Source organism: Lygodium microphyllum, chromosome 29 (genome assembly GCF_053477565.2).
Source record: "Lygodium microphyllum isolate KBCC chromosome 29, Lygodium_microphyllum_v1.1.10, whole genome shotgun sequence".
Classification (NCBI taxonomy): domain Eukaryota; kingdom Viridiplantae; phylum Streptophyta; class Polypodiopsida; order Schizaeales; family Lygodiaceae; genus Lygodium; species Lygodium microphyllum.
This window is the reverse complement of record NC_141163.1, coordinates 103,842,445-103,868,025: the sequence shown is the minus strand read 5'-3', so window position 1 is coordinate 103,868,025 and position 25,581 is coordinate 103,842,445. Positions and strand designations below refer to the sequence as shown.

At 41.5% G+C, this 25,581-nt stretch overlaps 2 protein-coding genes across 3 annotated transcripts in view; both read left to right on the top strand.

Annotated features, from left to right (window-relative positions):
* LOC148010980 (uncharacterized) overlaps positions 1–16,895 on the top strand; it is a 39,503-nt gene extending 22,608 nt beyond the window's left edge. The window contains exons 2-3 of the mRNA XM_087671603.1: positions 16,531–16,605; positions 16,664–16,895. Coding sequence (XP_087527729.1) covers positions 16,531–16,605; positions 16,664–16,895 — 307 coding nt within the window. The remainder of the gene's footprint in view (positions 1–16,530; positions 16,606–16,663) is intronic.
* SUA (suppressor of abi3-5) lies at positions 16,016–25,017 on the top strand. Of its 2 annotated transcripts, none has more exons than XM_087671114.1 (16): positions 16,016–16,201; positions 17,501–17,639; positions 17,869–17,909; positions 18,164–18,977; positions 19,070–19,141; positions 19,258–19,350; positions 19,444–19,523; positions 19,840–19,993; positions 20,581–20,668; positions 20,746–20,837; positions 20,917–20,985; positions 21,070–21,240; positions 22,899–23,055; positions 23,137–24,060; positions 24,266–24,462; positions 24,565–25,017. In XM_087671114.1, the coding sequence occupies exons 2-16, from the start codon at positions 17,589–17,591 to the stop codon at positions 24,742–24,744; spliced, it is 3,183 nt and encodes a 1,060-aa protein (XP_087527240.1). In that variant the 5' UTR covers positions 16,016–16,201; positions 17,501–17,588; the 3' UTR covers positions 24,745–25,017. The 2 variants fall into 2 exon arrangements, with proteins under 2 accessions (XP_087527240.1, XP_087527239.1); XM_087671113.1 differs by having other exon boundaries at positions 17,496–17,639.
* Positions 25,018–25,581: the final 564 nt, after the last annotated feature.

Sequence of the window (25,581 nt, the reverse complement as noted above, 5' to 3'; positions counted from 1 at the left end):
TTATTGTGCAAGAGGGTGATAACTCAATTGAGGTACATGGACACACTTCTTTACTAGAATCATATGCACCATTGGCAACTTGTATCTGCAAGGAAGAATCCATATCAATGGGTAGCAACTTCAGCCCATTCAAAGATTTGGTGTTGACGAAGCTATGAGTGCTGTCTGTATCCACTAGAATATGTGCAACCTTGCCATTAATGAAACCTTTGAGCCTAAGTGTATTTTCCCCTTTGCAACCGGTCCATGCATCATGTGAGATGGTATACAAGGAAACATGAGAATCATGATTACCACCTAGATCAAAAGGAAATCCATCTATGGGATCATAGAATTCTTCGTTAGTGGCATGCTCCTCTTCATGAATCTCTTCAACCATTGGGTATGCATCAACATGCAGTAAATTTCCTTCTTGATCTTCTTCTTCTTCTTCAACTTCCACTTCCTGAGTGATCACCATGTTGATTTTTGAGTTCTTAGCTTTACACTTCAGCTCATGATCTTGTGACCACTTCTCCCCACACTTGAAGCATGATCCTTTTGTATGTGTTTCCCAAAGTTTGTCATGAGGAAGGAAGTTGTTGTTAGAACTATTTTGGGGCAGTTTAGGAGCATTTTCAGCTCTTGAAAAAGTATTTCTTGGCTCAACCATATTTCTAAAAGTTTGCCCCTATTTTGATACAAAATTTCCACTCTGTTTAGAAGCATAAATAGTGGGAAATGTTGGCACTTTGTTGTTATAACTGTTTGGACTGTTATAACCTCTGTTTTCTTGTCTAAAAGAGTCTCTTGATTGGCTAAAAACTTGCCTATACTTTGTAGGTTGATTGGAAACATTATTGCCCATACTTTTTTGCTAAAAATTTCCTGCATCCCTTTTGTACTTCAAAGAATATCTTCCAGCCAATTGTATGGCCTCATGTAATATTTTTGATTGTTGAGCTCCTACCTCTGATGATAGGGCAGGGTCAAGACCAAAAATGTATTTATTCAACTTAGCAAAATCTGAAATACGTTCAGCATACATGGAAAGATTCAAGTAGGCATTAGAATAGTCTCTAACGGACATTCCCCTTTGAGCACACGCACACCATCTTCTTTGAAGCCTTTCTTTTTCCAAAGGAGACACAAAGACATCAATCATCGCTTGCTTGAACTCCTCCCAAGAGTCAAAACTTTTCCCAATCTTTTGCATGTAACACCACCGAGTATGGGCATAACCTTCAAGATGAAGGGCCGCGAAATAAATTTTAGCCTCTTCACTTCTAGGGTAAAGGGTAAAGTACAATTCAAGCTTATTGATCCACTCCTCCCATTCTGAGGGTGATGCATTATCTCCTTTGAAATTAGTGATATTGATCTTCTCTTTATATTCATTTTCATTGTAAGATGGCTACCCATGAGATTATTGTCTCCATGAATCTTTATTCCATGATTTTTGTCTAAAAGTAGGTGGCCCAAAACCATGAGATGAGGGTTATCCATTTGAAACACGCTCTTGGTTTGGAATGTCATGGGCTGATCTTCGCTCATCGTGCCTTCCACCTTCATGAACTTGATTGTTGACTGCATTTCCTTTTTGTGCATTTGAGGGCTGATGATAAAAATTCTTGTAGAAGGGGTCACATCCATGATAATCACTGTCCCATCGAGTGTTGTCCTATTCCCCTTCATGTCTATGATTATCCTTTGGACTTCTAAACTGAGGCCTTGGGGTATGAATACCATGGATTTGTGAAGGATAATGGTTTGCCCCTGACTCTGGATGGCTCTCCCTTTTCAAAGGTGTGCATTACTGGCTGAGACTTTTCTTTGTTTGGATGGAAAGGATTACCAACAAAGGAAATCGCATGGGAGTCTTCAATATTTTGAGGTTCACTTTGTGGTTTGCTTCCAATTTCCTTTTGGCTGAGATAAGCTCTTGAAATAAGAATTTATTGCTTTGCTGTAGTTTAGAGATTCCTTGGTATACTTGTGCCATCCCTTGCAACAAACCTTGATTCATATGGGTTAAACCTTCATTCAAAACCTTCAAATCCTTAGAAAGGCCTTCATTGACATGTCCCAGCTCTTTTGACCAATGTAATAAAGCTAAATTCCACAGCAAGCTTTTAAACTAAAAATACAAGAAATAGACATAAAATGCCAAGAAGCCATAGCCAAGGTTTTGGAAGCTAAAGAATATCAATAATGATCAAGGAAATGTAAGAAGACCATTGATGCTTGTTGAAGATCTAAAAGAGCCTTGCCATTAACCATAGCCAAGCTTCAACTGTTGAAATTTTGTGGACAAGAGGTACTCTTTCGCTTCCCTCCAAAGGTGAACCTTTTGTTACCACTCGTCAGCTTTTCTCTAATGAAGAGATTCTAAAGCTGTTACAAAAACAGAGAAGGGAAATGCTGGATGTTAAGAAGGTGATAAACTCTTCAGGAGTTTCCTTTTCCATGATCATTGATCCCGTATGGAAGATGGTTTGTCAATTTCTCCAGGACAGGTTTATGCCTACCAAAATGCCATCCTAGTATTTGTCCAAGAGCTTTTTACAGCTTCCAGGATGGTGTTGAAAGGAGTTGCTATTGATTGGAGCACTTACCTCCTCACTAAAATGGATCAACGTTTCGTCAAAGTTACCAAGGGTAATGTTACCAATGTCACATATGGATCATACTTGTCTGCCTTCTTGACCTACTCAGGTTTACAGAAGAGTGTGCCTCCACCTCCCCCATCAAATCCAGTTCCTCCTCCTCCACCTTCAGATGAGTCAGAACCTATTGACATAGAGGATGATGATTCTCCGCCTCCCCTGGTCATCCAGCGCAAATGCTTGAAGCGAGTAGCGGATAAAGCTCCTTCAGTACTTCCTTCAGTGTCCATTCCTACTACCTCTGGCAGTGATCTCCCTGGGTATCTTGCTTGTAATAACCTGTTCAGAGCACATCGAGAAGGTTCATTGGACATATCAGCTCCCTCACTGAACAGTCTAGTCTCGAGAGATGCAATTCCTTTCCTCTGTAAATATATTCAGAGTTCATTGAATTGTTAGTGACAGCCTGTGTTCAACAGCTGTACGCGTCCTTTTATGAAGAACTCATGCAGTCTAAGGACCAGTTGCATAAGGCAACATTCGAGTTAGCCTCTGCTAAGGATACCCTAGTAGATTTGTTTAAGCAAATGGAACAACAAACCCACCTGGTTGCCACCCAAAGAGATGAGATCTCTTCTTTGAAGATCCAGTTTTACTAGAGGCTCAATCAGAGGTTACTAGCCTTTCAGAGGAGAAGGAGAGGATGTCCAAAGAAGCGCAGGAGTTCCAAACTCTCTTAGATGACAAACTTTCAGCTTTACAGACTGCTAATGACACATTGGCATCCCAAGCCTCCCAAATCACGCAGTTGCAAGATCAACTGGCAAAGTCACGATCTGTTCCTCCAAGCCCTAATGTTCCTTTGATCCCTTCTCTTTCACAGCAGGACTTGGCTGCTCTTCAAAGACAGGCTACCTTGTGTCCTCTATTCCAAGATAAAGTTAAAAGATTGCAGTCCAGAACGGACTTGTTATGGTCTACATTTGAGTAGTTTCAGGAATATGTGCGAAGATCTTCTCTAATATAGATCTCAGATCTGGATATTATCAAATAAGGATCAAGGAAGAAGCTATCTTGAAGACTGCATTCAGCACAAGGTATGGACACTTCGAATTCCTGGTGATGTCATTCAGGCTAACGAATGCTCCTGCTACCTTCAATAGGTTAATGCAAGACATCTTTAGGCCCTATCTTGATGACTTCATACTCGTCTTCTTTGACGATACCCTAGTCTACTCTAAACAGGAAAAAGATCATGAACGCCAGCTTCACATTGTTCTTGAAACAATGAGAGCACACAAGCTTTATGCCCAGAAGAAGAAGTGTGCCTTTTTCAAGTGACAAATTGAATATTTGGGATTCATTGTATTAACAGAAGGGTTTTTAGTAGATCCAACTAAGGTCAGAGACGTTCTGGAATGGCCAACACCAACGTCTGTTAAAGAAATACGTAGCTTTCTTGGATTGACAGGATGGTACAAGATCTTCATCAAAGATTATGCTTTGATTGCAGCGCCTCTGACTGACCTACTAAAGAAGCAAGTAGCAATCATATGGTCACCTACCAAACAGACCAGCTTTGACAAGCTAAAGCAAAGCTTAGTATCAACACCTATCCTGAAACTTCCTAATCTTAGTGAGTTTGAAGTGGTAACTGATGCTAGTGCACTTGCTTTAGGATGTGTGCTTATGTAAGAAGGTCATCCGGTAGCATATTCTTCAAGGAAATTGAAGAGCCATGAAAGGAATTATGCTACCCACGATCTGGAGCTGTTGGCTGTCATCCATGCTCTCAAACTTTGGAGACATTACTTGCTAGGTAACAAATTTTCCCTAGTGACGAACCACAAGAGCTTAAATGGATCTTCACCCAGAATGAGCTCAATATGAGACAACGTCGATGGATTGAAGTGTTGGAAGAATATGCTTTTGAAATCAAATACAGGCCTGGAAAGGAGAATGTAGTTGCCGATGCACTCAGTTGCAAGGCATTTCTAAATTCGCTTATTTTGCAGGATCCATCAATAGCAAGATCTCTAGCCACAAATGTATCAATGCCAAACAACCCAATTCTTGAGCTAGCTAAAGAAGAGGCATGTCATGACCCCATCTACCAGAGATTGCTAAGGGAGATCCCCATCAAGGATCATGACCCGAAGCTAAAAACGAAGTATCAAGAATTCTCTGTCTCAGTGGTGGACTTGTCTACTTTAGGACCAAATTATGAATCCTTGCAAGCCAAACTCTCAAGCAAAAGATACTTTGGGAAGCCCATGACTCCCCTTTCTCAGGGCATCCTGGCTATGCCAAGACCCTTAATGCAGTCAGAAAGAGCTATTATTGGGATAGGCTCAAGGGTGACGTTCTCAAATATGTCACAAAATGTTTGTCTTGTCAATGCATTAAGGCAGAGCATGTCAAAATGCTGGGGAAATTGCAACCACTTGACATTTCCCAAATGAAATGGGAATTCATTTGTATGGACTTCATTGTTGGCCTACCCCAAGTTCAGGGAGGATACAACTCTATTATGGTTGTAGTAGATATGCTCACCAAGGTCGCACATCTCATCCCTGTCAAGACAAACTATAAAGCTTCAAACATCGCAAGATTGTTCATTAAGGAAATATTCAAACTACATAGGTTACCTAGAATAATCATTAGTGATCGTGACTCTCTATTCACATCACACTTCTGGAGGGCTATCTTTGAGGCTATTGGGACTCAACTATGTTTCAATACAGCTTACCATCCCCAAACTGATGGTCAAACGGAACGAGTCAACCAAGTCATTAAAGATATGCTTAGGGCATACTGCTGTCACGAACCCAAAAGATGGATTCAGTATTTGCCACTGGTTGAGTTTGCCTACAATGCTTCTTACCAACAAAGTATTCAGATGACCCCTTTTCAAGCATTGTATGGGCACAATTGTCGTACCCCTTTGAGCTTCTCGGATCCAATTTTGAGGGTAGAAGCTTCAAGGCAGATACTGGAAGACATGGATGATCAAATCAAGTCAATAAGTCAGGACATCCAAGCTGCTAAGGATAGACAAAAAGCTTACATGGACTTGAAACGGCAAGACAGATCCTTCGTTGAAGGTGATATGGTCTTCATCTGCGTACACCCTAAAAAGAGTTCACTGTCCTTGGGAGAGTACAAGAAGCTAAGTCCAAGGTATTGTGGACCTTATAAGATCACTAAGTGCCTAGGACCTAATGCTTATAGACTACAGCTGCTCGCAACCCTAAAGGTTCATAATGTATTCCACGTTAGCCTATTGAAAAAATATCTACCTAATCTGAATCATGTACTTGATGATCAGCAAATTGTAATGCCTAGCCAAGGAGTCCTTGAGCTACGACCTTATAGAGTCGTAGATGTTAGGGAGAGGCATTTGAGGTCAAGGACCTTGAGAGAATACCTCATCCAGTGGAAAGATTATCCCAAAGAGGATGCCACCTTGATGGACGAAGATACTCTCAACCAACAATACCCCTAGGTCCTCTCGAGATGAGGACATCTCGATTCCTCTAAGGGGGAGAGGATGTAACATGCCATGCTTCCTCCCATAGGAACCCCCCCTTTTTAATTTCAAAAAAAAAATATATTATCTACAGTTCAATTTTTTTAAACCCCCCCCTCTCCCACCTGGGGAGCTGCATGCCCTCCAGCACCACCACTCCCTCTCTCTCTCTCCCCGCCGACAGCACGTCAGGGAGAGAGAGAGAGGGAGTGGTGGTGCTAGGGGGCATGTAGCTCCCCAGGTGGGAGGGATAGCCATGCCACCCACCTCCTCCCTCTCCTATATAGGGGGAGGCCCCTCTCCTCCCTCAGCTAGACAGAGAGCAAGCACCCCCCCTTTCCCTACGTCGCCACCTCCTGCAACAGCAGTAGGCTTGCAACCGACAGACGACTCCTCCCCCCTCCTTACTTGAGTGGTAGCTGCACCACCCTCCCGGGCCTTTTGGCTGAAGTTCTCATGCTGCAACGGCAACCCTTGGACCTACGCGCTAGCCAACTGCACCACCACCACCAAGCTTACGACTGAGCCCACTCCCCCCATGACAACAGGTGGCGACACCCTCCTCTGCCATGAATTGCGCGCCTTACGTGTAAGAGAGAAGAAGAAGGAGCGAGGAGAGAAAAGTAGGAGTGGGGGAGAGAAGAAAATAAGAGGGAGAGAAGGAGAAGGAGAAGGAGAGGAGAAGGAGAGAAGAAGGAGAGGGAGAGAGAAGAGAAAAAGAGGGAGAGAAGAAGAAGGAGAGAAGAAAAGGAGAGAGAGAAGAGAGGAAGAAGGAGAGGGAGAGAGAAGAGAAGAAGAGGGAGGGACGGAGGAGAGAAGAAGAAGGAGAGGTAGAGAGAAAAGAAGAAGAGGGAGAGAAGGAGAAGGAGAGAGAGAAGAGAGGAAGAAGGAGAGGGAGAGAGAAGAGAAGAAGAGGGAGAGAAGGAGAAGGAGAGAAGAAGGGGAGGGAGAGAGAAGAGAAGAAGTACGAGAATGAGAGAGAAGGAGAGAGTAGGAGAATAAGAGAGAGAGAGTAGGAGAATAAGAGAGAAGAAGAAGAAGAGAAGGAGAGAGAGAGAGAGAGTAGGAGAATAAGTGAAAAAAAGAAGAGGGAGAGAAGGAGAAGGAGAGAAGAAGAAGGGGAGGGAGAGAGAAGAGAAGAAGTAGGAGAATAAGAGAGAAGGAGAAGAAGAGAAGGAGAGAGAGAGAGACTAGGAGAATAAGAGAATAGAAGAAGAGAAGGAGAGAGAGAGAGAGAGAGTAGGGGAATAAGAGAAAAGAAGAAGAAGAGGAAGAGGAGAGGAAGAGAAGAAGGAGAAGAGGAGGAAAAGAAGAAGAAGAGAGAGAGAGAGAGAGAAAGAAGGGGAGGGAGTGAGAGTTGGTGAGTAACTTCAAGGAGCCACACTCAAACCACCCCCTCGACGAAGGACCCCATCCAGCGATCTTTCCTACCCGAACATGTCGTCCCGAAAACCGTTAAGGTTCGAACTGTCCAATCTCCGCGAGGCGAATGGCTCCCAAGAAGAAAGTCACGGGAAGCGTAGGTGCCAAAGCTACTGGTAATGCTGGAGAGGCAAGCGGAGCGACCAATGCAACAAACACGAATCAAACCCAGGTTCTAAGCTTTAAAATTAATCAGGTATTATTTCTCGCGGAAGAGATGAAAGGGTTGGAAACGTGCATGGAACAAGAACGAGTCTTAGGGTTTTTGTTTACTCTAAGCACTAAGTCGCATGCGTGAAACGGTAAAGTATGGAATTCACATAAGATTATATGCATGAAATGATAGCTTTTACACACATAAAATGATAAGGTTATCACCTTACTTCACATAAAATGATAGCTTCCTAACCAGTTCAGTGCATGAATAGTCATTTAGAATTCACGTTTCGCAATCATGGTTAAAGAGAAACACATGAAATGTTAGTTTCTGTTCATGAGATACACTTGCACCGTTGGACAAAAACCTAGACTTTCATGTGATCCGATGCATTAGGAATAAGTACTCATTGCCAGGAATGAAGAGAGATAAAGGTTGTTTAAGACGTTCAACTTTACTAAGTGCACCATGTGCATGATGGATAAGGTTGATTGGAAGATTCTGCATAGAACCATACTAAGAGAAATGGAGGAAACGCATGCATCTAGACTATAGCTTGAAGGCCCAAATGAAGAGTCCTATGTTGCCAAGTATTTTAACTGAACTTGGTTAGAACTAGAAGAATAAAAGACCTTTGGTTGGGTTGCGAATGGAGGCGTGACCGTTGCCTTGATTGTCAAGTGAATGCTTGGGTTAGGTTAAGATACCATAAGGAGGAACCCAAGGGAAGAGCAACTCAAAATAAGTTAACTTACATTTGCTTGCATAATCTTGTTTGAGATTATTGGGATCTCAGCAAGTTGTGAACGATCTAGGATCGGATGCTGGGAGCATCCGGGAAAAAGACCCAGGATCGGATGCTGGGAGCATCCGGAAAAAAAGGAGTCACACCTTAACACTTGGTCGTACAAACGACCTCCAAAGTGTTTGTGATTGTACACTTAGGTACATTATTTGGTCTCTTTGTTCAAGGAACTAATTCAGGAAAAAACACTTAATGCTTCAAGTTAAAAGCCTGGAGGGAGAGGCAGGAACAGTTACTTTCTACTGTCTGCCTGGCCCTATCCAAGGGGGTCGTTAGCCACGCCAGGTATATGGACCTAACCCGCCGTGAGAGGTCTCTCCGTGGGTGCTACTTGGAGCGGGAGGACGCTTGGGTGCCAGGGGAGGCTCTGGCTATAAATCCCTTGTCTCCGGGTCTTGCACAAGAGGCTGACGTGACTCGAGATGGGATCTCGAGGCCCATATACTAGTCAACGAGCGAAACTTGGAACAGCAATCCTGTAGATTGCTGGGATAGCCTTCAGGAGTGATATTGGATGTACTCCAGGATTTTTATAAATAAAAAGCAGATATTGGAGAAAAGGAACTTGCTTGACATTGCTTTTGTGTCGGTGCCTAAGTTGCATGAAGGAACCTGTGGTTAATTTGATTAATTAAGGAAGCTGCTTTTGCATGTCAAAACATAATGTGGTAGGTAATTAGATAGCTAAAGTAAACTGAGGAAAGTTCAGTGGACATGACTTAGGTCCGCGTCCTACGGAAGGGCGGTCCCGGTTAGCTGGAAACATTTCTCAAATGATGAGATAATAAGACTATGAAGACCTAGTGATAGTAGATGTAGAATCCTGGTTTATTCTGTTTTAGGGGAAAGGAATGGGACTATGCCATATGGCAGAGAGGTTGAGCTTCACATCCCTCTCGTTTCCCATTCTCCATGAACCAAGTGCAGCATGAATCCGCTTCAATTCTGTTGTTCTTACCCAAAGTGGCACATCTGGAGCTCGATGCTAGCTTCTTTCTAAAGACTTTGCTGATAGGAAAGGAACCTTGACCTCAGGTCGATCCCAAGGGGGAACGGCCGGACACTTCCGCTCGGGGCAGACTCGGGAAGGCCTAGATCGCAAACCCTATGTCATTCCTTGCGAGTGCCAGGCAGAGCCTTCTAGACCCTCCTCTCGATGGGCTGCTAAGACATGTCCCACAAGCGAACAAGAGGACACGTTACAGTGGGTGGTGGTATAATCATTAGCATATGATGGCAGGGTTCAAAGCGCAATGGCAATGGCATTATTGTAGAGAAGATGGCGACTGCCAGGAAAGTTGGCAGCGTAGAAATAATGGTCTGTGTAATCAAGGGGGCGTATATTCCGTGTAGGCAATAGATGGCGTTTCAACGTAGTCCAGTGTTTTTAAAAAATGCAGAAAGAAGGTGGCATCCTTAACGTGACGTTAACAACCAGCTGGGTGGCATATCAAAGCACTAAAGCCTTCAACGGCTGCAAAGCTTTCTAAGCTTTTGATCTCCTAAACATTTAAGTTATGTGGCTTAAGGTATTCAAAATTGCCTTAAGTTTGAAAAGCGTAAAAAGCTTTAAGCTTTATGAAAAGCATACCAAACGTATAAGTATTTAGAAACTATAGAAGAAGGCACTTGTGGTGCTCTAGCCTTGTCCTACCCAAAATAAACTTATTGTATCTTGAGAGGAGTGTGGACAATCGCATGCGAGAGTGTGCTCTTGACGTGCTTTTTTGAGAAGTTGGAGAATTTGGACATTGAAGTGCAGAGTGTTGGCACAAGGTTGTCAAGGTATGAGAATTCAATTCAATTGGTTCTTCAAGTTTGTGTTTTTTTGAACAATTGCCGTAAGGTTTGTGTGAAGCTCTACCCAAATTTGGGTTTTTTAGTTATTTGAGCTACAAGAGGCATTGTTTGGCATTTGATTTCATGTGTGGTTCGTGTGATGTTTGTCGAAACAAGTATATCTTTTTGTGTTGTGTTGTGCATTTGACAAAGTCAATTATTATCACTTGCACTCCTTAACGTCTCATTATTCGGTTGTGAGTGAGGCTTGCTCTCGATCACCGCTTGTGTAACATCACCACTTGTAGTATAGAGGTGTGTAAGTAGTAAGTACAAGTAAATGTAAGCAGTTGAGCACATGCGAGCTTCAACCCCCAACATCTCTATAGCCAAACATACCTGCTCTACAAGATCTAAGGCCTCATAATCTTGGGAAGATATGCATATAATTCACAAACTTATCCTAGTAAATATTGTGTGTGTGTGTGCGCACACGTGTGCATATACGTGTGTCTCCAAACTTTGCAATCGCATGAGCTTAGCTCATCAAGCTCATTAGTATGCCAACAAGGGGCACATACAAAACTTTAAGAAAAGAATTTTGTGAGTAACAAAGTATTGAGAAGCTATATCAATTTTCCACGTAAGATTCCTAATTTTCCTCATGGATATTCTCTCTCTCTCCACACACATAAACATGTACATTTGTACACATGCAAGCATGCATAAAGAAGTTATTGCATATGCAACCCTTAGATCTGGCATGAATTAATCCATATGTGATGGAAAACTTGCATGGTCTTCATAGTGTGCATTGATCAATGAATGACCTATGGTTGTGAGAAGTCTATATAAGATAAGAAGAATCTCATAAAGCTATTAATGTATTTTTAGTAGGTATTATGTATAACTTTTGTGCCTTGTTTGAGTTTTGAGGCCATTGAAACAAGAATTAGATAAATGTATGTGCACATAATGCATACTAGTGTTTAGCGCGTGGCTGCTTCGTGCTAGCTTTGTTGCCTCGAAGCGATATTGCAGGGCAACTTCGCTCAACAATCGATTTCTCATCTTTCTCTCTCCTCTTTTATCTCTGTTTCTATTTTTTAATTTATTCTCTCTCTCTCTCTCTCTCTCTTGCTCTCCCCCCCAAATTCCATGTCTAATTTTCTTTCTTTCTCTCTCTCTCTCTCTCTCTCTCTCTACCTTCTATTTTAGTTTATTTTTTCTCTTCTTCTCGTTCTCTTTGTCTCTCTCCTTTTTCTTCTCTCCCCGCTTTTCTTCTCTCTCTCTCTTCCCCTTTTATTCTCTCCCCTCTCCCTCTCTTTTCCTTCTCTCTCCCTCTCCTATTTTTTCCTTTTCTTCTTCTTCTTCTCTCTCTCTCTCTTCATTCTCTTTTTAAATTTTTTCTTTTCTCTCTCTCTCTCTCTCTCTCTCTCCATTCTCTTTTTAACTTTTTTTTGTTCTCTCTCTCTCCTCTCTTTTCCTTCTCATTCTCTCTTCTCTATTTTTTATTCTCTTTTTAAATTTTATATTTTCTCTCTCTATAAATCTCTCTCCATGTTTCCCCCCCCTCTCTCTCTCTCTCTCTCTCCCCTCCTTTTTCTTTCACTTTCTTTTCCCCCCTCAGTCTCTCTTAACATATGTACATTTTATATTTTCCCTATATATAGTTCTCTCTCTTCTCCTCTCTCTCTCTCTCTACCCCCTTTTCTTCTCCTCCCCTTTCTCCTAATTTTCATTTTTTTCTTCTTGCCCTTTGTCTCTTTTAAATTTTATCTTTACTCTCTCTATAATTCTCTCTCCATGTTCTCTCTCTCTCTCTCTCTCTCTCTCTCTCTCCCCTTTTCTTCTTCTTCTTTCACTTTCTTTTCCCCCTGAGTCTTTCTTAAAGTATGTAAATTTAATCTTTTCCCTATATATAATTCTCTCTCTTTATGTTCATATTCTCTCTTTTTCTCCTCTCTCTCCTTTTATTCTCTCTCTCTTCGTTCCCTTTTCTTCTTCTCCCCTTTCTCCTAATTTTTCTCTTTTTCTTCTCTCCCTCTCTCTTTTAAATTTTATCTTCTCTCTCTCTCTTTCTCTTCCCCTCTCTCTCCTCTCTCCCTTTCTCCCTCTCTCAAAAAATATTTAAATTTAAAAAATACTTTTCTCTTTTCTATTTTTCCCCATCTCTCTTTCTTTTTTCCTCTTTCTTCTTCTTCTCTCTCTTTCTCTCTCTCGCTTTTCTTCTCTCTCCCCCCTCTCCTCTCTTTTCCTTCTCTCTATTCTTTTTCTTCTTTTCTTCTCTCCCTGCTTCTCTATGTCTCTCTCCCCCCTTTTCTTCTCCCCCTCTCTTTTTTCTTTTTTATTTTCCTCTCTCTCTCTCTCTCTCTCTCTCTCTCTCTCTCTCTCTCCCCTTATTCTTCTTTTCCTCTCTCTCTCTCTTTCAAGTTTTTTTTCTCTCGCTCTCTTTTTTCTTTATATATTTTTTATTCTCTCTCTATTTTTCTATTTTCTCTCTTTCCCTTTCTCTCCCCTATTTTCTCTCTCTTTCAAATTATATATTTCCTCTCCGTCTCTCTCTCTAAGTCAAAAACTATATAAGAAAATGTTTAATTAAAAAAACTATTCACTTTTCTCTTTCCCCCCTCTCTCCGGCTTTTCTCTTTCTTCTTTTTTTTAATCTTTCTCCTTCTTCTTTTTTTTCTATCTCCCTCTCAAAGTATGTGAAAAACTATGTCAAAAAAAATTAATTTTTTTTTAAAATATTTAATTTAAAAGAAAGTTTAAATTAAAATTTTTAATTTAACAAAGAGAGAGAGAACCTAGGCCCTACCATGATAGAGGGGGGAGGGGAAAAATAAAAATGTTTAATTTAAAAAAACTATTCTCTTTCCTCTTTCTCCCCTCTGTCTTTTTCTCTTTGTTATTATTTTTTAAAAATCTTTATTATTATTATTATTATTATTCTCTCTCTCTCACGCATATCTCCCTCTCAAAGTGTATGAAAAACTATGTTCGATGAGAGTGAGAGAGAGAAAACCTAAGCTCTACACATGAGAGAGAGAGAGAGAGAGAGGGGGGGGGGGGAGGGGGAGGAATTTAATTAACAAGGGGAGGGAAAAAAGAAAGAGAGGAATTATAAGTGAGAGAGAGGAGAGGGGGTTTTAATTTAAAAAAGAGAGGTGAGGGAGAGAGGAGAGGGGGTTTTAATTTAAAAAAGAGAGGTGAGGGAGAGAGGAGAGGGGGGAGGGGAAGGGGCTTAATTAAAAAAGGGAGGGGGGAGAGAAAACGAGAGAATACATGTGAGAAAGAAAGGAAGGGAGGGGGTTTTGATTGAAAAAGGGAGGTTTGGAAAAGGGGGTAGGTTCGAGAAGCCCTCTGGAGGCTCGTCGAGACTTTCTAAACCTACTATGAAAATAATATAGTAGTAAGATATATAAATGATATGAGGCATTTTTCTCCCTAAGATATGGGCCATTCCCCTTTTCCTAATCCTCTTCTCATCCTCACAAAGCTTAACATATGCTTTACATTCAAGTCTTACATCTATAACTAGTTGTGACTTGCCCTTTATCATGTACACATAAATGCTTGCCCAAGAGTGTGCAAAATGAAGTCTCTTCATGGTCAAAGATGGTTTGTGCTTTACCTTTGTATATATCTTACACACACACACATAGAGAATTACTATGCTTTGACTATGGGTGCTTAGTCAAACTCATTTCATCTTGTATGTCTATGTTTTCAATTGGGTGTTGGAGTGTAATGCTTCCCATTTAGCTCTCACTTTGATGAAGATACGATCTTTGTAGGCTCGAACTTGTTCTAGCCTTCAATGTTGACACCTTATTGCCTTTAACTAATGACTTTCGAGATCCCCTTCTTGCATTTAGCATTGACTAGTGACTTTAGAGGCCATTCAAGTTAACAATTGTGGACTAGTGACTTTAGAGGCCATTTAAGTAAACAATTGTGGAAATGTGCCAATTGCCAACTTTGCCTTGCAAGACATCCTACAACCATTTACTCTTGGATAGAATTGTGCTATTTTTGTGTAGTTTCAAGGATCTATAGTTTGGTGAGAGACTCCCTAGGTTTAGAGACATCCTTAGGCACAAGGAAAATGAAAATTTATCTATATTGTTATGTAAATATATATTTTATTGGGACACATGGTGTGTGGAGCCCCCCAAACCTCTCCACATGGTACGTGAAGCTCCTTACTCTTAGCCTGCTCGACTCCTCATCACCCACTCGCTTGTTGTGATTTGACCTCCTACCTGCAATCCTCATGCACTTGCTCACTCGCATTGCACACTCGTCACCTGCATCCATATGATGTGCTTGGCCGCTATCTACCTCACGTGCTTGTTCGCATCCACCTCATGCACATGCCCACTATCTACCTCACGTGCTTATCAGCATCCACCTCATGCACATGTAGAAAATATATATAAATAAAGTTAATATATGTGTGTGTGTGTGTGTGTGTGTAATATGTATATACATTTGTGTGTACACACACACACACACACAAAATCGTGCACGTGTGTATACGCACTCATGATATATATGATGCATATACGATATAATAATATATAATATACAAGATATATACAAAATCTATATATACTATAGACATATATAATATATGTATGATATATCACACGTGTGTGTATTGTAGAATTTTAGTACTATTATTACATATATTAATAATTATATAACATTATCAAGGTTAATATGATGTACATAATATATAATAAATATAATTTGAAGAGGTAGTAAAAAATATGGGAAAGATGATAGAAATTTTGGAGAGAGGAGTAGAGAGAGAAAAGAAATACGAGAGAGAGAGAGAGAGAGAGAGAGAGAGAGAGAGAGAGAGAGAGAGAGAGAGAGAGAGAGAGAGAGAGAGAGAGAGAGAGAGAGAGAGAGAGAGAGAGAGCGAATGTGCAAGCCAATGCTAGAAGTCTCTTTCTCTCTCTCTCTCTCACACACACACACACACACACAAAGCCTCTATTAGTGGATATGTATTCCTAATCATGCATGCTAATGTTCCCCGTGCTAAGATTGGTCATTTACACTCTCCCAAATGGAGAAAAAGTGATGTTGTGATCATATTATCATCAAAGATTGAGAGAATTAAAGCTCTTTTAGAAAGCGCAAATGATGAGATGCTCTTTAAGAAAGTGCAGATGATGAGACATGTGATAAAGGCTAGACCTCTTACCAAAAGTTTAGGGGATGATCCTATGAGTTGATGATAGCTCTATGTAGCATGGATGTGGGGTGGGTTGGCAATCAAGCTATCGATTAGAGTAGCCAAGTGGTTCAAAGCACTGGCCTAAAATCAATGTGAAGTATTGACCTAGCACCTGTGTGAAGCACCGAGAGAATACAAAGAAATCCTTAGCTCACAAAAAAAGCTTTGGACTCTTTCACACTCTGTTTCTTTTTGACTCAAGCACCCATGAACCCTCTTGCCATTTGAAACACGCATTCAAATCTCGGTGCGAAGCATTGAAGAAGCTTTGAGAATACTAATGCGTTGGTACAAAAGAGAGGTTAGATAGATTGGGTTACACATTATAGAAGATAGGTTAGAATCTAGATAGATTAGTATGCATTCAAATCCCAAAGAAATACACCAATTGATTGGGGGCCCAAAAAACAACTTTGGTGTCGGGAGATTTTAATCTTTTAGTTTAAATACAAGCAAATCCTAAAATTTTCATTATAAATCATAAGTCATTGAAAACGAAAATTGTCTGCTGAGAGATACTAGGGTTGTGTTTCATGCAATTTGGCAGTTCTGTTCTGCCGCACCAACAAACATCATCATCGTCATCCCAACATCGTCATTGCCCTTCCCTCCCTCCCTCTGTCTCTGTGTTATCGCGCGTTCTTCTTCATCAAGCGTCCTGTTCCATTTGTCTGTAAGTGCGATACTCAACACAATTCTTCTCCTAGATCGGTTAGCAAGTGCTACAATCTAGTGACTGTTGTTATGCATTGTTTCAAAGCTGGCATTCAAAACCTAAATTTCTCCTTTGCTCAGGGTTTTGCAGTAAACCTAAATTTTTCCCTCTGTCCCGGATTTTGATGATTGGTACAGGAAAAAAGTAGGAAAACTTATTCTGTGCTTCCTGCAAACTCTCTCTACTGCGTTTTCCCGTCATGGACCGATTTGCACCAGATTTTCTGTGTGTCGGGTCGGTCTTGACTCTGTGATTTTTGGTTCTGCTCCGTTTGTTGTGTTATTCAGGAGCCTTTTATTAGGTTGGGGCCCTGTTATGATCGTTGAGCTAACAGTGAATCAACCACACATGGCGAGCAGCCGGTTTATCTGCCCACTATCGGCTCAATCGTTGAGCTAATTGTGAATCAACTGAGTGCAGGAAGCCACCTGTGAATCTGCCCAGTATTGGATCACTGGTTTGCAGGGTTTTGGATGTGCGTGAATATAATCTGTTCATCGCCGTTCTCTATGGAGATGCTAGTTTGGGTAGGATATCCGATGAGTGCCTGAAGACAAATTCTAAGTTGGAACCCTGTTATCATCATCGAGCTACTGTGCCGCCTGTTTATCTGCCCAGTATCAGCTCAATCATTGAGCCAATTGTGAATTGAGTGGGTGTGGTGTGCCACCCGTTTATGAGCCCAGTATTGGATGAATGTTTTGCAGGGCAGGGATGTGTTCAAATATACTCTGTCCATCACCATTCCCTATGGAGATGCTAGATTCGGTAGGATACTATATGAGAGTGCCAGAAGTCAAGTTGCCTGGTAGCATGGTTGACCCCCTGATCTATAGTCCAAGGTGACTGCTTGTTTTTGGGGTCTTAGAGATACGTAACTAAGTCCAATTTGAGTCCCTATTTTGTTTAATCATCTGGTAAAACTCACTGTTAGCGATTCTCGCATATGCTGATCTCGATCAAAGAATGGTTGCATCCTAAATTTAGTAATTATTGATCTCTTCAGGTTGCCTCATGTTTCTTGTTATACTAGTATTTTTGATTCTGGAATCTGTAGTTTTTAGTTTGTCCACTGTTTTTGTAAAGTGGTGGTTCAAGGCAGTTAATTGTTTAGAATCAGGATTAGCAGGATGTGTGGGTGTTATCCAAGGGGACTTGGGAAGTCCTCGTTTGCTGATGGAAGATCCAGTCGGGTTCCTTGTACACTTGACAAGTGGTATAACAGGCACCTGTGTTTGTGCATCCCTTTCAGGACAGGATCAAGAAGAAAGCAGCAGCCCCTCATTTCATCTGAGAAACTTGTCAAGGACCAGCATTTGGAATCCGTGGATATCCTGGCAAAGCAATGGATCCGAGCCGATTTGTGCTGCCACCATCCAGATGGGATACAAACAGCGTACGGCTATATGATTAGATGTGGTTTTGTCCTTTATTCCCTGTCAGGGTGGCCTTCCAATGTTAATGGGTCATGCGGTTTTCGTCCATACATCAGTCCATCTTGATAAACAGCAAGTTCCCCTATCCAGAGCAACTCTTGGATATGGATGTGGCTTTCACTCAAATGAGGCATCCTCTTATATTCCTCTCTAGGGTGCTGACTACACCTTATTCTTTTGGATGCACAGGCCCTGCGGAATTACAATGCAGCCCGGGAAGCTGAGTTCAGGTAAAGAGGAGCAAAGGTGTATTGTGTTTGGCTCTGTTTTCTAGTGTTAGGGCAAAGGTCTGTATGCTAGGTTGCTGCCCTTGCATGAAAACTTTCATAACAGTTCTGTATTTTGTGAGTTGACTGCTGAACAAAAGGTAGAACACATTATATATAGAGGTTTAGGATTTGTTTCATTTTCTTGAATTATTAACTCGGGCCATGTCTTCAAGAGTTTTGGTTTTGTTTTTGTTGTTGTGTTTATGATTGAGCAGGTTTGGTGGGGGTTTTGGAGGCAGAGGATTTCCAGAGGGGAAGTTCTCTAGAGAAACTATTTTTCCAAGGGAGCCTTTTCACAGAGAGATTTTATTAGAAAGAGAAGGATTTCCAGTACCTCCATCAGCAACTGGATTGTGGCCTACCCCAAGGCGACGGAGTTTGGAGGAAGAGCTCGCTTTCATTCGTGGGTCTCAACGACATGAGAAAGTAGGATTTGTTGACAGTTATCGAGAAGCTGATGCATTCAGGGGGGATGTAGGGAATATCAGAGATCCAGATAATCTACGAGAAATCAATAGCTACACAGATCTTGATGGTTTCCGTGACTACAGGGAGCCTGATGAATACAGGGATTACAGTCTAAACAGAACCAACAGATATGGAGCTCATACCCGAGATAGCTATGATGGAGATGATTATGAATATGAATATGATTATGATCATGACTACAGACATCGTGTTCGCAGCAATAGTAGGGAGGGAAGTCGTGATGTGGATCGTGACTATTCCAGGCATTCAGACTATGATTCGGAGCATGAACGCAAAAGGCGAGATCGAAGCTCTCGCCGGCATAGGGACAGGGAGCGAGAAAGAAGAGGTAGGAGCAGGGAAAGGGAGAGAAGTCCTGAAAGAGAGAGACGCAGGGAGAGGTCTCGCTCCTACAGTCACGATGAGTGGGATCGCAAGTCACATTCTCCTAGAAGTAGCAGTCGAAGCAAACGTGAAGGCAGCCATGAGGAAGGCTGGCATGAGTCACGAAGTGAAAAGCGTGATAGAGATGGAAAGCGTTACCATGATCGAGCTGCTGTGGTAATCACAATGTCTACTTCTGACATTTTAAGTTATATTTTGAAGTCTTCTGCTGTATTGCAATTATTCTGAGTGCTATATTGGCTATGTAGGCCCCATCTGCAACTCTTGTTGTTAAAGGACTGTCTCAGAAAACTGTTGAGGATGATTTATATCAGGCCCTGGTAAGTGAAGACTATTATCATTATTAGAGTGAAGTGAATTGTCTTTACTTGCTTAGTGTCTTGATACCTTGATATGATAGTCTAGAATAGGTAGTAATCTTCACCTTATTTTACAGAGTGAATGGGGTCCATTGAGGCATGTTCGGGTCATTAGGGAAAGGGGCTCGGGTATCTCAAGAGGTTTTGCGTTTGTAGACTTTCCATCAGTGGTGAGTTGCAAGATGTATTAATGTCATTTAAAAAGGTCTGACACTTGTGCCACGATCATTATTAGTAACTATATACTGTGCACAAATTATTAGGAAGCTGCAAGAAAGATGATGGAAGACTTAGGGGATGATGGTCTGGTCCTTGATGGGCGACGTTTACTTTTTGAATACAGGTTTGTGCCATTCTTTTTCTCCTATCATGATAATGCACGAGTGTCACTTTGACCCAAAGCTAGAGTTTTAGGGATTGCAGTAGTAGTATCTTTTGCAGGTCTTTAACCAAACTGCAGAATACATAAAGGATTATCTGAAGATGGGACAACGTAGTTTGGAGTAGTCTTTATAGAGCTGAATTTCTGGTCATCTATGATTTTTAATGTTTTGCGGCTTGAACGACAGCTGCAGCATGCACTTTCAGCTCCCAGAGAAGCTATTGAAGCTGACAGCTCTATCGACTTGCTGATTAGACTTTGATTTTGTGAGTTACAGTAGCAAACCAACTGGAGGTGTAGGAGCTCCCCAATCATTGCCTACCTCTGGTATTTCCAGAAGTGGTGCTTCAGCTACAGGTCTTGCTGCTGTTGATTGGGTGTGCACCATCTGTGGCTGTGTGAATTTTGCCCGCCGCACCTCATGTTTTCAGGTGAGTGCAGTTTCAGTTCGAGTACCTGGCTTCAATTGGAGTTTTGTTGAGTGTAATTTTGATGTGTCAAGTGTCTTTTACTGCAATAACTGAGTCTCTAACCTCACTACAAATACTATGCAACATGAGTGTGACTATACACATACAACAGGGTCTATACATGACTGGAGTTTTCATTTACAAGGCTGGAATTCACGTAAATAGATGCATGTGCAGAAGAGAAACACTCTTTAGTCACACTTAACAACACTTGGACCTGTCAACAGGCATATAGCAGGGGTAGAGTGTTGTTGAGCAGCTAGTTTGTGCCAATAGTTTTATCATTTCAGCTTACCCGTATACATCCTTGCTAGAGTCTATATGTGTGGCCTAGAGACATTCCAACTGCTGCTTTTCTCACAGCACAAGTTAAGATGTGCATGTATCATACTCTAGCATAAATGTCCTGTGAAAGTCTGTATGGCCTTTATGTGCCTTTGTCACATGTCTGAAGTTGCCTGGTTTGAAAACCTACTTTTAAGAAGGTACATCTGCTTTGTCATATGCCTATTATTATGCAGAGGAATCACGCATGTGTTATCTTGCAGTGTAGTGAAGTGCGAGCAGATGATGCACCTCCTGCAGATGGACCTGTCTCATCAGCCAGTTCAACAGGAAGAAAGGGGTTAGAAGCTGGTTAGTTACATATCACTGTTATGATGCTTCTAGTAGAGTTGTTTGAATGTTCGCTGATTGTGATCCTTGCGCTGCAGGACCGACACATGTCTTAGTTGTGCGTGGCTTAGATGAGCATGTCAGTGAGGAGACCTTGCACTACGAATTCTCTAAGTATGCTCCTATTAAGGTGAGAGTGCTTTCTAAATCTTATGTAGCTGTTTTTGTTTTCCAATCAGATATCTAAATGGCCTGTTTTTACTTTGCAGGATCTACGTCTTATTAGGGATAAGTTCACACAAATATCAAGGGGATTCGCTTTTGTTCATTTCAACACGGTATGCTGGATACCTTTTTCACTGACTCTTTCAAAGTAGATAATGCAGCCAGATGAGTGTCTTAGACTTGCAGTAATTTACCAGGTAGAAGAAGCAACCAAAGCATTGGAGGCAAGCAATGGAACAACTCTTGAAAAGAACGGACAAGTGTTGAGAGTAGCATATGCTAAAAGTATCTATGGGCCTAATTCTTGTTCGGGTAATGCCAGTAGTCTTGCTGCTGCTGCTATTGAAGCAGCTGCATTCTCACAACAGGTGGGCCTATGGTCAAGTTATAAAGTTTGTTTTTGAAAAGTTAAGGATATTTCTAGTAATGAATATTTTCCTTCATACATAATTGTGTGAATTCAAGCTATATTTTCAAAAGCGAGGTTGACCTTAAATTCAAATAGGCATCAGAAGTGAAGCACTAGTAAACACAAGATATGGTGTGGGTTGATAATTGGGGACTCCTGATTGCATGATGGTGTAAATATCCTGCTGGAAAGTACACTAATACAGGTAGGGCACAAGAGTTATCCAACATACAATTGAATGGCCACCTTAAAAACAGGAAAAACATAGAGATCTGTAGCAAAAGTCCTGGATATTGGGGATCACTGAAGTAGTAGACATATCCTGGTTCAACTAGTAACAGTTGTGGGAGTAGACTGTGCAAAAGTGCAACTTTATCATTGTCATTTGCACCCATCACTTCAGGCAGCTCAATATTAGCAGCAGTAACAGGTGGCTTAGGAGAGCCAAATAGGTGATCTGCAGCAGGATATAGAGTAGTGGAAGGAACATTGGTTCTGGAATGGCAAAATGGCAGCAGTAGTAGTGATGTCTCCAGCAGTTAAGCATAATCAGCAGAAGACTGAACATTAAGGATTACACATCTTCCACCTGTAGCAGGAGAATCAAAATAACTCTGTACAGAGTTGAGCTGGCTGCCCTGATTGTAGCTTCATTTCTCCTGTATTTATCATAACTTGCAAAATGATTGTGTACTGCCTTGCTTTTATTGATGGACATCCTCTTTACAAGATGGATGGTGGTTTGGGCTGAAATTGTAGAAAGTGCCTTCTTTTGGGCTACCTCTGTACAGAGTTGATGCAGAGGCATGCTGCCTCGATTTTAGTCTCATTTTTCCTTCTTTATCTTATGTTGCAAGTTCTTCAAGATGGCCTTTATCGACATGATTGGAATAACCTTATCTCTTTCCCAATTATATAAGAAGATTTTGCCAACACATGACCGTCCCCCTTACAATGGCCATTCTTGAGGATTGTTAGAAAATGATTGTGGGATTTCCTCTTTAGAAGATGGATGGTGGTTTTGGCTGCAATTCTAGAAAGGGCCTTCATTTAGACTAACTCTGTACAGAGTAGATGCAGAGGCAGGCTGCCCTGATTGTAGCCTCGTTTCGCTTGTCTTTATCATATCTTGCAAGTTCTTCAGGATGGCCCTTTATTGGCATGATTGGGACAAAACTCTCTCTTTCCCAATTGTATAAGAAGATTTTGTGGACACGTGACTGTCCCCCTTATAATTGCCATTCTTGAGGATTATTATGAAATGATTGTGGATTGCCTTGCCTTTTTTGATGGACATCCTCTTTAAAAGATGGACGGTGGTTTTGGCTGCAATTATAGGAAGTGCCTTCTTTTAGACCGGTAAAGCTTTGAGCTTCTTCTTGGGACTCCTCTTGTTGGTCTTGTACAATTTAGATATTCTAAGGTGGCACAATTTTGTATAAGAATTCATTTGCTGGTCACTGTTGATCTATGCTTTCTTTTCTTTTATGCCTGATGCTTAGATTTTTTTGTATCTTCAAGTGGTTATTAAAGGCTAACGCCTCATTCTTTGCTCATTTTATTAAGGGGCTATTTTACTTTCTATTGAATAACACTTTACTCAATACTCGATCTCAGTATGATGCTACTGGCTGGATTTCAAAAGATCATGTGGAGAATGCTCAAGGGGTGCCTTCTACAGGCAATGCAGCTCCTCAATCAGGGTTTGTGTGGGATGAAGCATCAGGTTACTATTATGATGCTGCTTCTGGATTTTATTATGATGGCCACCGAGGTATGAGGTCCTTTGCTGCTTTAATCTCATTGGAGTTGTGGTATCTAGGTTGTGAGTACTCTCATCCTTCCTGTCTTGCAGGCCTTTATTATGATGGCAATACTGGAGTTTGGTACACATATAATCAAGATACTCAACAGTACGAGCCGTATGTGGAGTCATCAGGAGCAGAGGTTACCACAGAAAACATGGTGGATACTGCAAATGCCCCAAATGGGATCAATGCATTGGAGAAAACCAATGATGAGGCTGGTGGAAACTCTATATCAGAAGCAGCCCCAGCTACGGAGCATGAAGAGAAAAAACCCTCATTGGCAGAGGCAGTTCAAGCTGCTGCTCTTGCTGCTCAGGCTGCTGCAAAGAAGGACAGGGAAAGAATGAAAGAGAAAGAAAAAGAAATTCGTCTTGCTTCAAAAAATACGTTACTTGCATATAAAAAGCGTATCAACAATGCTGTAAATCTTTGGAAGCAAAGGCAACAGGAGGGCCAGGCTGTTGGTGAAAATCTTTCGACTCCTGTAAGTACATTGCTGCGAGATGAGAAGCAAGAGAACAACTCAGTATTGAGCGGTTCTGTTTCAGCAATGGTCTCTACTCAGAACCATGCTATTGCCAAGAGGCTAGAAGGTGTTACATACTCTGGCCGAAGTACCATATCAGGCCAGGTAGCCACAGGCAACCTATCTGGCGAAAACCAGTCTCTATCTGAAAGCACACGCTCAACTCCCAGTGCTACTGTGCATACATCCACAGTTTCTGCCAAAGAAATAGGTAGGGTTGATGTAACAACTGGGTCTGCTACGCAACCTGCTTCGACAGAGGGAAGAAATAATCAAACTCCTTTCAAGACAGATGCATCAGCACTGGGCTCATATGGACCCATGGCTGGTGCAAAGAGGAGGTTTACAGAGGCTCCACAGCCCATGTATAGAGACAGAGCAGCAGAAAGGAGAAGCCTTTATGGCTCTTCTTCTGCATACGATGATACATTGGATCTTGATAGAGGTAAAATTTAATTGTTTTAGTACTACTATTTTGAATGTGAATGGCTTCTGCTTTGTTCAATTAAAGGGTTGTTTATAATGATTTTACTCTGTCAAAGAGAGATAAAATTGTAATATATCTGGTGTAGTAGTATTTGTATTACCAGGTTACAAAAAAGCCTAGTATTTACTGTGTGTTATGAACTAATTCAAACTTTGATTACCAGGCACCGGCACTAGAAGTCGAGGTTTAGAGATGCCATTTCCACCTGGGGTTGGCTCAAAGGGCACTGGTGTTATTACTGCCTCTGCTTTGGCAGGTCCAGAAGTCCAATCATTTGAGGTGATAACAGCTGATAGAGCTATTGATGAGAAAAATGTTGGTAATCGTATGCTTCGCAATATGGGTTGGCAAGAAGGCTCGGTAAGAAAGCGTTTTATAACTTTGGGTTTTCTTATGGAGAGCTGTGCATGTTCTTAGGTCTGGCCTTGTGCTTACTGTAACAGCTATTTTGTTATGTTGCAGGGTCTTGGAAAGGATGGAAGTGGAATAGTAGAGCCGGTTCGAGCACTAACAACAGATGAAAGGGCAGGGCTTGGAAGCCAACATCACAAGGTGGATGCCAGATTCGAAACACAACCAGGTGACAGTTACCGTACTGTTATACAGAAGAAGGCACTTGCGCGGTTCCACGAGATGATATAGTGGAGGTAATGCTTGTGCCCCATGAGAGGAGTCATGCTCCTTGAGGACAAACTGGCCTAGCCTATTCCTGTGTATATACTTTGTGCTGCTGTTTCAATGCATAAATTGGAGCAAAATCGCTCCACTCAAGGTAAAGCACGGCAGCCATTCTTTGTGATATATTTTTTTGGTTGGAGGGTTTGTGTAAGAAGATGCTTCTCACAATCTAAGATGTGGAAGGTCTGGTCTTAATGTAGACAGTTCTCGCCAAAGTAATAATATTTGTTTTCATCACCTGGCATTTCCTACCCCTGGCTATTGTTCTGTTTCTAGGATGTGCCAGTAGTATCAGGCCCTTTCAACTTAACATGTTGTGTATTGGTGTAATTAACAAGAGCAGACAAGCCACCTGAAATGTTCATGTGAAGTTGCAAGTCATTCAGTTTAATAGTATTTGAAGGAACTTGCTGCAAGGATGAAGGTGCTAGTGAACTTTGTTGCTTATCCAAGGTGTGTCACTGTGTGAACTCTGGACTCCTATACTGTTTTTTTCATCCGTAACTCATTTTGGCGCATGAGTACTTATTTTATCAATATACATACCAATCTTCCCAGTCAGTATTAAAGGGTTGCATCGATATGTACCAGAGGAGGGGGAAGGTGCAGGCAAGTTGATTGCAGGCAAGTTGATTCAAGGTGTTTCACTTACAAGTGTGTTTCATATGTACACATGCAGGATTAATATTGATGATATATTGGTCATTTTGAACTGCATCTGTTTGCTGATTGCATATGGCATTTCCTTGAGTGGAGTGTTAGCTTTTAAGTAGGTGAATCTCTTCAATTATCCATTTTATC